The 13,024-nt window shown below is 45.3% G+C and overlaps 2 protein-coding genes across 4 annotated transcripts in view; one reads left to right on the top strand and one right to left on the bottom strand.

Annotated features, from left to right (window-relative positions):
• Positions 1-31: 31 nt before the first annotated feature.
• adat1 (adenosine deaminase tRNA specific 1) lies at positions 32-8,044 on the top strand. Of its 3 annotated transcripts, none has more exons than XM_035156169.2 (10): positions 32-74; positions 187-346; positions 1,177-1,245; positions 1,552-1,606; positions 1,710-1,840; positions 2,233-2,875; positions 2,995-3,200; positions 3,267-3,366; positions 4,015-4,101; positions 5,677-8,044. In XM_035156169.2, exons 2-10 carry the CDS (start codon positions 211-213, stop codon positions 5,807-5,809), a joined length of 1,560 nt encoding a protein of 519 aa, XP_035012060.1. In that variant the 5' UTR covers positions 32-74; positions 187-210; the 3' UTR covers positions 5,810-8,044. The 3 variants fall into 3 exon arrangements, with proteins under 3 accessions (XP_035012060.1, XP_035012059.1, XP_035012061.1); XM_035156168.2 differs by having other exon boundaries at positions 36-82; XM_035156170.2 differs by having other exon boundaries at positions 64-346; positions 2,995-3,140.
• gabarapl2 (GABA(A) receptor-associated protein like 2) overlaps positions 6,740-13,024 on the bottom strand; it is a 7,504-nt gene continuing 1,219 nt past the window's right edge. Inside the window, exons 2-4 of the mRNA XM_047339753.1 lie at positions 11,556-11,611; positions 8,893-9,065; positions 6,740-8,376 (exon numbers count right to left, since the gene is read on the bottom strand). Coding sequence (XP_047195709.1) covers positions 8,262-8,376; positions 8,893-9,065; positions 11,556-11,611 — 344 coding nt within the window. The 3' untranslated portion in view covers positions 6,740-8,261. The remainder of the gene's footprint in view (positions 8,377-8,892; positions 9,066-11,555; positions 11,612-13,024) is intronic.

Here is a 13,024-nt window from a genome sequence, read left to right as displayed (position 1 = left end):
GAAAGGTAAACTGGTCTTCCGGTAGCAGCGGCCGGAAGTGATTCCTCTTCTTCTTCTTCTCGAGCAGTTTTCCGGTAGAACGGTTTGTTTATTAAACCGGTTTGAATCTTTTAAAACTTTCTTTTTGTTCCTATCACGTGATTTGTGATCCATTAAACAACTTCTCCTCCGTTCATTGAATCCCAGTTGGTCCGGTGGCGTCGCTCCAACATGGCGGACGCGGATGAAATCGCCCGGTTGTGCTACGCGCGTCTGGAGGCGCTGCCCCGCAGAGGGAGGCCCGAGGCCGGCAGAGAGTGGACCCTGCTGGCCGCGGTGCTGCAGCTCCGCCGCGGCGCTGCGTCAGGTTCGACCGAGGAGCAGAAACACGTTACACAGGAAACTCCTGGATTCTGATTCATCTATAAATCACTGGGAACAACTCTAACCTTTCTGTCACTCATAAAACAGTTTGTGTTTCCATCTCATTTGTTTCCATCTCCTCTGGAGGATCAATAAAACTCATCTCATCTCAGCACATTTCAACCACAAGTCAGTTCAAAGTGCCAAAATATAAAATACATCACGACAACATAAGACAATGACAAATGAAAGCTTTTAAAAAGAGAATAAAAGATGAAATAATCAGCTGCAGATTGACCTCAGTTCTTTATTTACCTTTTATTGATTTGTTCCCATTAATCTAATTTGTTGCGCTGCCATCATAGTTTATAAAGGTTTTTTGTTGGAACTTCCTCTGTTTATTCTTTACAAATTAAACATGGCTTCCTCAAAGGCACCGTGACAACACAATACAACAAAGAAGCATTTAAAAAGAAAGACTTACACAGAGAATAACAATGAATAAATCGATTCAATGAGAAATAAAAGAGTGAAGGTCACAGTGCGGTGTGAGGAATGAGGACGTGTTTGATTTAATAAAGTCAGTGACAAACAGGAAAGTCTTATTACGTAGCAGCGGATCAGAAATTTATTTTGTCACTAAACCATTCACTGCAGACGAAGAGCCATGTACAAAATGTAGAAAGATATAAAGAGTAAATTCATCTCTCTACGTGTACGAGATCAACACAAACCCATGAATCTGTTTAGAATATGAGGGACAAGGATCTTTAAAGGAGTAATATGTTATAAATGGCATTTTAATCCATATTATCCTTTTCTTTTCTTTCACAGTTAAGACGGAGGTCGTTTCCCTGGGAACTGGAACCAAATGTATTGGACAGACACACATGAGTCCTAATGGTGTGTGTGCTTTTCACTTTATTACCACAGCTGGTGTATTTTTCTCCCATTGAGTTGATTATAATAGATTTATTCTGTTTTTGTTTTTCATTAGCTCAAAATGTGGATTCATTTATCTGCAGTTCTCTGGAAAAATTCGTTCCCCAGTGCTGGTTTTCAGTCGTCTCTCAGTTTCAGATCTCAGTTCACAACCAGGAGTGTTTGAAGGGACTTGAGGTGCCGACACTGAACCAAAGCAAACCCCCCCCCCAACCTAAAGGGAATATACCATAACAAATCATCATTACAATCTTTTTATCCCTGCAGGTGATGTCCTCAACGACAGTCATGCAGAAGTCATTGCCAGGAGAGGATGTATCAGGTCTGTGTCTTTATTCAGTTGAATGTGTGTCTATAGCATGTTGATATGGTTTTCTTCATTCTGTTACTTGTGTGTGTGTGTGTGTGTGTGTGTGTGCTTGTAGGTACCTGCTCCAGCAGCTGCACGGGGCTGTGAGTGGAGACGACAGCTCTGTGTTTTGTCCGTCTGAGGAGCAGGGGAAGTGGAGGCTCCAGCCGGGAGTTTCCTTCCTCTTCTTTACCAGTCACACTCCCTGTGAGTCCAGTTTGCTCTCACTACACCTGCCGTCTCACAGAGTTCGTCTCAATGAGCAGAGCTGGATAGAAGTCAGTAGATATCTACTATATAAGATACTGTCTCAGGGTTTTTTAGAATTGATATTTGATCCTTTAAATACAAATTGAATTCTGGAAAATCTGCATTAATTTAATTCAGCCCTATAAATGACTTCCAGCAGCTTATGTGACACGATCCACAGGATTTAAATCAAGTTATATGTTATTTCTGTTCATATGAAGAACAAAGCTTGAATCTCCCGTGTTGATCAGGGAGCTTTAAATCAAAAAAGCTCAAATCAGCATTCATGAAGCTAAACTGTCCCTGTGTGTGGTCCACAATCAATAATCAGTCGTCCTGTCTTCTACCAGGTGGTGACGCTTCCATCATCCCCATGACTGACAGCCCGTCTCAGCCCTGCCCCCCGGTCGCCTCTGTAAAGAGTCGTCAAGGGACGGAAGCAGGAGGAGACTTGAAAAGGAAATCTGAGGATCCAAGCGAAGGGCCACACACCAAGCTGGCTCGTGTGGACAAACAGGAGACGGCAGAGACCAGGACAGAGGACAGAGGAGACACAAAAACATCATTCCCCTCAAATTCATGTAAAAGTGAAGGTCCGTCTCAGACTCATGCCACAGAAACACCAGAGGAAACTGTCTCACATGCTTCAGCACAGCTGGAGATAAAAACCAGAGGCCCCTCTGACAGCGCTGGACTGAGTTGTCGGGTCCCTGACATTCACAGAACGGGGGCCAAGTGTGTCCCTGGTGGCGCAGCCGACCCCCTGCAGCCCGGGACGGGGTACCACAGCACAGGGGTGCTTCGGGTGAAGCCTGGTCGAGGTGAACCGACTCTCTCCCTGTCCTGTACTGACAAACTGTCCCGTTGGGCAGTGCTGGGCTTCCAGGGTGCTCTGCTGTCCCATTACCTCCAGGAGGCGCTATACTTCAGCACGGTGGTGGTGGGGAAGTGCCCGTACAGCAAAGAGGTCATGCACAGAGCTTTGGTGACAAGGTGAGGAAAATGGTGGATAGAACCCAACTGAAATAGATGTTTGGGGCAGTATGATATTAAGGAGTCAAAAAATGTGGATACCAATATATTCCTGATTCTAGTCGTCATGTGCTCCTCAGATGTTCCCATGTGACCGACCTCCCTGCTGGTTTCTCTGTGAGTCCACCAGGGCTGCTCCAGTCCAGCCTGGAGTTCCGCTTCAGCCAGGCCCAGACCGAGCTGCAGCACCAGGCCACACAGGGACGCGTCTCCCCCTGTGGGGCAGGTAGTGTTATACAGCCCAAGATCTGTCACGCAGAACGAATACAGCCAGGATCAAATCTACGTTTGTAAAGTCAAATTAATAAGATAAAGGAAAAACTTAAATGCAGAATTGCAATTTTCCTTTCAGCCATCAGTTGGTGTAATGTGACTGAACAGCCAATAGATGTCACTGCCAACGGCTACAAGCACGGAGTCACAAAGAAGGTGGTGGGCACAGCGAAATCCAGGTGGAGCCAAAACACACTCATTCTACATTAGATCATATAGAGAGGTAGCAGAAGTTCACACATTCTTTACTCAAGTACAGATACTTTTGTTAAAAACGACTCAAGTACAAGTAGAAGTACTGATTCAACCTCTTTACTCCAGTAAATGTATAAAAGTTCAGGCTCTGAATCGAACTCGAAGAGTAAAAGTAAAAAGTTTCCCTGTGAAGGTCATTGTCACATTAATGAAGTTCAAAGAGTTTTTCACTGAAACCAATCTGACTTCAAATCAAATGAAACACAATCAACTAGAAAACAGGTTCAAGCAAGAAGAGATTTATGAGCATGAAAAACGTCCCAGAAGGAAAAGTGGAGGGAGAACGTTCAAGATTCAAGATCAACATTCACCTTATTGTCAGTCACACGACACACAAGAGAATGAAATGACCTCAAACCAGCTGACGAATGAATGCTACTGTTTTCTGAGTAGGTGTACAAGCTGTCTAGTATAGAAACAAGTATATAAATAAAGTACAGTAACAATTAACACAGTATGACTTAGTTACCTCCCACCTCTGAGTATTTATAGATACATATGATAATTCACAGTTGATGGATTGATGCTGAGTGAATGTTCTGTGAAATATTTCCTCGTGACTGTGTCTCCAGGTCTCTTCTGTGTAAACTGGAACTGTTCCGCTCATTCCTGTCTCTGGTTTCAGCCACGGAGCCGTCAGCACGCCCCGGCTCGCTCAGGTGACAAACAAAAGGCTCTTTCATAATCTCACCGAGGTCTGAAGAGGGATTCAAACTGAATCTCAGCAAAAAATACACTGAAACTAAAGAAAAATGAAAATCTCCAATCATCACTTTGTCTGTAAATCTCTGAAAAATACGTGTGTGTGTGTGTCTTAGTGTGTGTGTGTGTGTGTGTGATGGCTGAATCTGCATCCGAACAGAACAGCGGTCCCTCTGTTAGTCGGCGTTTCGGCAGATAACCTGATTCCCCCCCTCACACATGCGCTAACAACACTTTCTGCAGAGTCTGTTTGTTTGTGTCTGAGACATCAAATATAGAATTCAACACTTGCTGGTGTTTCCAACTTGTTATTATTCATTTCAGGTGGTTCCCATCTCACTGATGTTTCTTCAAGCGTTCATGTTTCTGATCAGTTTGGTTTTAATGAGTTATTTGATGAAAACAGGCTGAGACGTGGTGATTGACAGCTGACACTGACTGGTTAGTTTAGTTGGTTCTGAGAAGTCATTGATGCCTTTATTTTGAAGAGGCGGCCGCAGGGCTCACACAGGAGGATGTAGATAAACAGGTGGACAGGTACAGAACCGACCGGGATCAGGAAGGGATCACGTTTATTTACCAGAGAGACGCCGTCAGCCTTCGGGTTGTGATCTTAGAGTTAGATTCCTTTTCTCTGTGCCTCAGTTGCCATTTGTTTTAAGTGAAGAGTTTCATGTTCTCTTTTCTGAAGACAAACAGCCACTACAGTTTATACATTAATATATATCTATGTCTGATGGTTGTATAAGCCGAGCTGGAAAGATATTTTTATATGGAACCACTTTTGTGATCCAGTTACTCCCTCGTGGCACAAGAGGCGACTTCCACTGTCACACAAACGCTCTGTTGTTTAACATAGTGAGTGTTTGTGTCCTGTCACACAGGAACTGATGGAATCTGATCTCTCAGGGGGGGGGGAGCAAAGCCAAGACACCTGGGAAAGGACCTAACTTATGAAACGCACAGGAAGTGGGAGTGTACTGATAATATCGAACCCATTAACCTTGTGTGTATCGTGTGACATACGTCCTCACTCTGATGAGGGGATTCATTTAAATGAGCACTGTAACGCCCCAATCTTCAGAACCAAGTTCACAACTTTTCCAAATAAAAGCTCTGTAGTTCCTCTCAATATAAAGCACTGCAGCAACAAAAGGAACGCTGTGCTTTTACTTTGAAGACCACTTGCTAAAGAGAAAGTGATTTATGATCTGTGAATCTTATCAGCACCTGTGACCCCCGTGAAGAAGACCTGACCCCACCAGGCTGCAGAGCACTGGTCGTTTAAAGCCGATAAGATGAGCAGATTGTTAGATATGAGTTCCACAGACCGATGTTTGTGGAGTCAGCAGGTAGATTAAAGAAAACGAGCTGATCTGATGAGGCAGAGGCCGAGAAAAACCTGAAACACAAAGATGACACAAGTGGAAACCGAACAATCAGCCACCCAACTCACACAATGAGCCGGCACCGGGCTGTAACACCACACAACCACATTCTGAGTCTCAGTTCTTCTCTGTGTCTGTGTCCAGGAGAACCGAGCTGCAGACCTACTGGGACTACAAGCAGGCGTCCAGCTCGTACCAGCAGGCCTGGCAGCAGCTGCACAGCCAGGCGTTCCCTCTGTGGCCGCGCAGCGACAGAAACCTGCTTCTCTTCCACTGAGATCCCTCAAACCTCTGCTGCTGAATCATCTTCATCATGTGACACTTTCATTAAATGACAAACTGCATCTCCAGAGTGTTGATTTCCTAACAGCTGGCGGGTCGAAGTTTGAGCCGTGGATAAATATTGTTTGGTTTTGTCCGTCTCTCTCCGTCACCCAGGAAGTCGCCGCTGGCAGCCGCAGAACGCCCGGCGCGGTCACGCTGTTCTCAGAGGTTGATGACCGTTGTTCTCCGTCCTCGGACGATAGCTTTGTTTTCATTGTGTGTGAAACGTGTTGTGACTGCAGCTGAAAACACAGCAGGACGTGTGACTGCAGGCGGAGAATCAGTTTCCTCTGATTCCACGTTAGAAGAAACTCCTTCCCTCCGACAGACTGAGGATCTGTTGCGTTACAGCTTCAGCTCAGCAGATTGTCGCAGGTTATGATCAGGATGCTTTACATTGTGTATTTAATGCTTTAAAAACAGCTGCAGTCTTTACATTTATGGTTTAGAAATACAAGGGTTATGTTTTCATCTTTGACACAAACACGACTACGTCTTATTGAAACTTGGTAGAATTATGTGGTCAAAGAAGAAATCGTTAAACTTTGGGGCAGGTCCAGGATTCTTTTATCACTTTCTTCAACATTGTGTGATAGGTTTCTCAAACCCTGACCCACTGCTTTAAGTTGGGTTTGAACTGGTTTGGACTGGGTGTGAACTGGTTGTCAGGGTCGGGTTAATGTTGATCAGCGCAACAGGAAATGAAACATGATTGGCACAAACGTACATCGTGTTAAATGTGTCCTCACACGTGCGATACAAAAGAAAAATGGAACTCTGCTCTATAGCACTACTAGTGGTCAGAAACTGCACATGGTCCCTTTAATTTGGACCAAATGTAAAAAGTAAAAGTCAAAATGTTGGAACATCAGATTCAGACACGTTTCATTTTGTATTGACTTTTATTGGTCAGCTCTTCCAGCTGCCTCACCTTTTTCAAATATCTAAAACTCTGCTACGTTTTCTTTTTAAATATATTTAACGATCATACAACACAGATGAAATAAAACAATCCTCCATATCATAGCATTCCGTCATCATTATATTACACTTCTACAGAGCATTTTCAAAAGCCTCGAGTCAGCCTTGTGGAACAGCAGGTGTGTCGCTCCGATTCAGCACCAAAAGCTTCAGCTGTGGACAGAACGCCAGCGACAGATTCATCAGGAGCGAGAGGAACGATGGATTCTGGCTTCACCTCTCGGACACCTGCGCAGCCAGAGACCCGAGCAGCGCTGCGCTTGAAATACTGGACGTGGCTTTTGGTTTTTATGGGATTTAAACTCTGCTCAGGATAAATCTGCCTCCGGTGATTTTATTCACAAACATGTTCAACTTTAAAATTTGCAGCGACAGGGTTGAATGTTGTGTGTCTGGTAAAAACCTCAGGATAACGAAGCTCGTGATGTTGTTGTCATGCACCTGTTTGATGTGTGTGTGTGTGTGTGTGTGTGTGTGTCACAGCTCAGGAAACACGCAGCTGCCTCCGTGTTTGTGTCTCAGTGGGGTGTAAACAGTTGTTCTGATTCTCTTCCAGTGCAACATAGTGAGTCACTTGACGACTGACGTGTGTTTTCAAGTTGCCTTTCAAATGAACTTATTATACCGTGATCACGTACCTGGTGTGACGCGTCATTTACCTTTAACTCCATCAATGCAACAACAGGAAACTGCTAAAGGTTTTATACAGAGCATGCATCAGATTTAAATAAACTTACAAATAAACTTGTGTTGGGAGTTCTTTAGCAGTTCACTCAGGTACATGTTGGCCTCACAGGTCTGAATCCTGGGTGGAGTCTAATGTTAGCAACACCCCAGGGACTGGTGCTGGCCCCCGGGCCCTGAGCGGAACACACGCTCTAAACCCGCTGCCTCCTCGCCACTTTACAGCCCCGCCCCCCTCGTTCACCACGCCAGCAGCCTGCTCCGCCCCCTGTCACATGCTTATAGTCGCCCTCGTTGCCAACTGTGGTGCTGGAGTGTACGTGTGGAGTTAAATTACATATCTAAGTCTTAATACATGACATATAAATACATCCATAATGAGATTAATGATTGATTGACTATATGATTACAGGATTTCTCTCGGTGACAATAAAACTGCACGGAAACCAACTGAAGCATGATCGTGTCGTGTGTAATGATGCATGTGCGTGTTTTTATTTGAGTCCGACACTGATGACGTTAATAAAACTAATGAGAAGTGATGTGCTCATTGTGGGTGGTGATTATTTTTATTTTATTTTATGGCAGTGTTAAAGATATTTCTCTCCTTTAAACAGTTAAACCATTAAATTGATCTGGGCCTTTCGAAAAAATTGTTGTAGAATCATGGTGCAGGTCATCATATTGTGTGTGTGTGTGTCTGTGTGTGTGTGTGTCTGTGACTGGTGTTCAGTTGAGCATTAACCACGTGTTGTGTGAAAGGCGTCGTAACCAAAGGTGTTCTCTCCGCTGTAGGCCACGTACAGGAAACCGTCCTCGTCCTTTTCCTTGTCGTAGAGCTGGCCCATCGTCAGACTGCAACACACAACACAACAGGAACCACTGATTAGATAACACACACACACACACACACACACACACACACACACACACACACACACGATAGTTCTGCAGCAGCACTGTGACATGTCTCTTGTGAACACTTTATCTTAAGAACGCTTGGAGAGAATCTGAGACTCAGATGAACTGATTCGATTTGTTGGATTCCTCAGATCCACGCTGTCGCTCTGGTGTTTCAACAGATAACAGATAAACTGTGGGGTTTTGTCTGGTGTTCATGGAGAGGGCAGGTGTGGCCTCCTCCTCTTTCCCAGGGGGGTGGATTTCTCGCACTATGAAATCACAGATGAACAGATAAAGACACAGGACACATGTTGGTCCGCGGCCCGAGCCTGGTTGTGTGATAAATGTGTTGCTCGCATTGAGCCACGTTAACTGTCGACGCGACCTGAAGCAGGTTGAACCAAACGGCCTCTTCACGGCTTCATGACCCACTTGGTTGAACTGAGTAAAGGTTGGCGTCGCTCTCACCTGGACTGGGGCACGGTTTTGTCGACGAAGAGGAAGATGGCTTTCTCTGAAGGCAGCTGGATGCGTTTCCTGATGATCCACATGAACTGGGCCACTGTGATGTCAGAGGGCACCAGGTACTTCCTCTTATCGATGTCCACTATCTGAGAGCCGGAGACCTTCTCCACTATCACCTGCAGCACACACGTTAACACACGTTAACACACGATAACACACGATAACACACGTTAACACACGATAACACACGTTAACACACGTTAACACACGTTTACCTGCGTTAACACACGATAACCTGCGTTAACACACGATAACACACGTTAACACACGTTAACACGATAACACGATAACACACGTTAACACACGTTAACACACGATAACACACGTTAACACACGATAACACCCGTTAACGATAACACACGATAACACACGTTAACACGTTAACACCGCGTTAACACTGCGTTAACACCGCGATAACACACGATAACACTGCGTTAACACCGCGATAACACGTTAACACACGTTAACACACGTTAACACATGATAACACACGTTAACACACGATAACACACGATAACACACGTTAACACACGTTAACACACAAGCAGTTTCACAGGTTCTTTTCATTTTACTGCTGAAACAGAACATTCAGGTTTTGTCTTTGGACAGACGTCAAAATTTAGTGACATGTTGTGTAGTCAGTGTTTGTGAAGCAGCAGCAGCAGGTTGTTGGGTCCGACTCGTTCAAACAGGAACATGTGGGAACATCCAGGCGAGGGGCGGAGCCTGTAGAGCAGCAGGAGGCCGGACATGACGTATAAACTCTGCTGTGGCGTCGGCCCTCATCACCAAAAGATCTGGAACCTCCTCGTGTTTCCAAGTTGACGTCTTCGTCTTCTACGTGTACGGCTCCTCTTCTTCATCCTGAGATGTTTGTGTTCTTCCAGTTTCACGTCCGTCACGTGTTAGAAACCTCATCAACACGTCCACTCGCTCACTGGGAAGCTTCAGGACATTGTCCTGCTGTGTCCTCACATGGACTCACTCTGACATGTTACAGATGTTTTACTAGGAGGCTGCAGGAGAAGATCCAGACTATGTTCATCTGCATATGTGAAACAGTGAGAAGTGTAAAAACCGTTTATTATGATGCAGGTCAGACGTCCTTAATGTGGCTCAGGACACATTCCTGTTCACACTGATAAAAGGCTGTAGACACGTGTCTCAGACCTTCATCCTGAATGACCTTCTCACATTACAGTCATTTGATCCATTGCTCAGATTAAAATATGACTTTGTGCCGCTTTAAAGTCCCAACAGAACCTGATGATTTGGTTTGAATAAGGTGTTACAGCTCTATCTGGTCTCATTTTACACAAAGGAGGAAGCTGGATCCGTCTTCCACTCTGAAGTCGTCCCTTTAAACAGGTGCAGAAAGGAACACACGATATCTTTGTGTGCAGGTATTGTCCTGCACACAAAAGCCTCTGGGTTTGTGTTTCCTCAGGTCAGGCAGTTTAAATGTTGTCCACAATGTGACGCTGACCTGAGGTCAGCGTCTACGTGTAGTTTAACATCCGTCTACACAGCCGGCCGAGGCTCGGTGACATCTGACGGACGTTTCTTTGCAACTTTATGAACTCGGCTGCTCATATTTGATTCAGTCAGATTTTCATTTTTTATTCCTCAAAAGTTTTCTCTTCAGAAGTATTTATTTGTGACAGTGTGAAAGAACCTGGATTACAGCAGCTCTTAGACCCAGGAGGAATTTTTGCATATTAAAAAATGATAAGTTGATTATTATATGTGAAAAGAGCAGATTTCCCTCATCAGACATTAGAGTTCATTTCCTTAAATTCACATGCTCAGAAATATCAGTCCTCTAAACACGTCCGATACTTTTCCACCAAGATCCGTGAATCATTCTCTGAGGAATCAGTAAAAAGTAAAACAGCCACAGTTATGGATTTTTGGAGCCGGATGCTGATACTAATATCAGAGAGTAAAAGTTTTCTGAGTAACTGAGGCTTGATATTTTACAGTTAAACCATAAATTATTATTATTATAAATATAAAGAGATAGATGAAGAGAACTTCAATTGAGAAAATGATTTACTATTCAAAATAGAATAATTGCAAATCCTTTCTGTTTGAATTATTCTGTAGAAGTACGTTTTTTAACAGAAACGTAGATACTGATGTGTGTGTGTGTGTGTGTGTGTGTGTGTGTGTGTGTGTGTGTGTGTGTGTGTGTGTGTGTGTGTGTGTGTAAAGCTCAGTCTGCTCTGTACAGCTCGTTCTGCTGCTGCGATGAATCCGTCTCCCAGCAAATACGTTTCCACCTTTCACACCAGCAGGTGAAAGCGGAGCTGGAGTGTTGCTCCACAGGAAGAAGGTTCAAACCTCCGGGTGTTTCTGTGTGGTTTCCATGAGGAGTCACTTCCTCCTGCTGGTTTGACTGGGAGTGAGGACAGTCTCTAGATGTCAGACACTGATGAGCTGTCCAACGCTGCTGGGACTGGCTCAGCTGTCAATCAAGACTCACCCTGTCACTCACTAGACTTACACACACACGCACACACACACACACACGCACACACACATGCACGCACGCACGCACGCACGCACGCACACACGCACACACACACACACAAACACACACTCACCGGTACTCTGTCGGGATATTTGCTGCGTATTTTGGCCGACTCTACACATCGGTGCTCTGAGGGAGAGACAGAAAACAAACAGGAAGTCAGAGATTACAGGGATGAGCGACGTCTCTTAGGAGCCTCCTCTCCTCCTCTCCTCCTCTCTCCTCCCTCCTCACCTCCTCTCCTCCTCTCCTCCTCACCTCCTCTCCTCCTCACCTCCTCTCCTGGTCCTGTAGCGTCACCAGCACTTTACTGGATCAACACAGCTTTAAAAGACTGAACCACGGCTACACATCCGATCCCAGGTCTCTTCATGGAGTCTAGACCCTGAACTCCAGGAGTGTGTCACATGAGCGTCATTCAGTGATGAACATTGAACACGTGTCACTGAGCGTGTGATGGTGTATCTCAGTGGCAGCAGCCTGACACTGAGCAGACGCCTGATGGAGCGTGATGGAGGATCAGGATTTCATTCGCCCAGATAGAAGACCCACATTTAGAAACACCTCTCTTTCTGTCTTCCACTTGACTTCATCTGAATCTGAAGAGATAATGAAACTTTCCAGAGCTCGTCTGCTCAGCTGTGAGAACACGAGCAGAGAACTTCACCCTGAACTCAAATCTAGATTCAGATCAGTTCATTTAAGTAGTAGAACGTGTTACAAGCTCTAAAGGTCGTATGAGGAAAACATTCTGTGTCAAGGTCACACTGACGACTGATTGTTTATCTGTTCCTCTTGATATCGTTTCTGCACGATGCTGAACCGCGGGAACGAAAAAGCTCAACAACAAGTATTGAATAAAAAAGAAGGAAGAAGATTTATACAAACTGAAACCTACATTCTTAAATGTCAAACGTACGGTGGCCCTGAAGTGAAAATCCCGAAACACAAGTAAAACAAAGAAAACACGACGACCAGTTTTTTGTGTTTTTTGAATCGTGGAGGTTTTCGTATTTGTTGTGTCATTCGTCCCTGACTTGTCTCCTGAGCTGTTCTGTGATTCTTCACCTCAGGACCTCGGAGCTCCAGCAGTTTCCATGAACCTGCTGAGTCAGTGAAGGTTCCTCGCTCCTGGTGGAGGTCAGCTGACTGGGGAGCTTCACCACGACACCGGGGTTCTAACATGTGATCACGCACCGCTAGCTGCTCCAGACATTACAGCTCAGGTTCCAGCAGCATGCAGCATGTGAGCAGGAGGAGGATGACGAGGCAAGAAACACAATGTACAGAGGAGGAGAGGAGAGGAGGAGGAGGGAGGAGGAGGTGAAGAGGAGGAGAGGAGGAGGAGAAGAGGAGGCAAGAAACACAATGTACAGAGGAGGAGAGGAGGAGGAGGAGGAGAGGAGGGAGGTGAAGAGGAGGAGGAGGAGAGGAGGGAGGAGAGGAGGCAAGAAACACAATGTACAGAGGAGGAGAGGAGGAGGAGGAGGAGAGGGGGAGGAGGGAGGAGAGGAGGAGAGGAGGAGAGGGAGAGAGGAGGCA

Source organism: Hippoglossus stenolepis, chromosome 5, assembly GCF_022539355.2.
Source record: "Hippoglossus stenolepis isolate QCI-W04-F060 chromosome 5, HSTE1.2, whole genome shotgun sequence".
Taxonomy (NCBI): Eukaryota; Metazoa; Chordata; class Actinopteri; order Pleuronectiformes; family Pleuronectidae; genus Hippoglossus; species Hippoglossus stenolepis.
The sequence above is the reverse complement of the archived record's forward strand: the minus strand, read 5'-3'. Positions and strand labels throughout refer to the sequence as shown.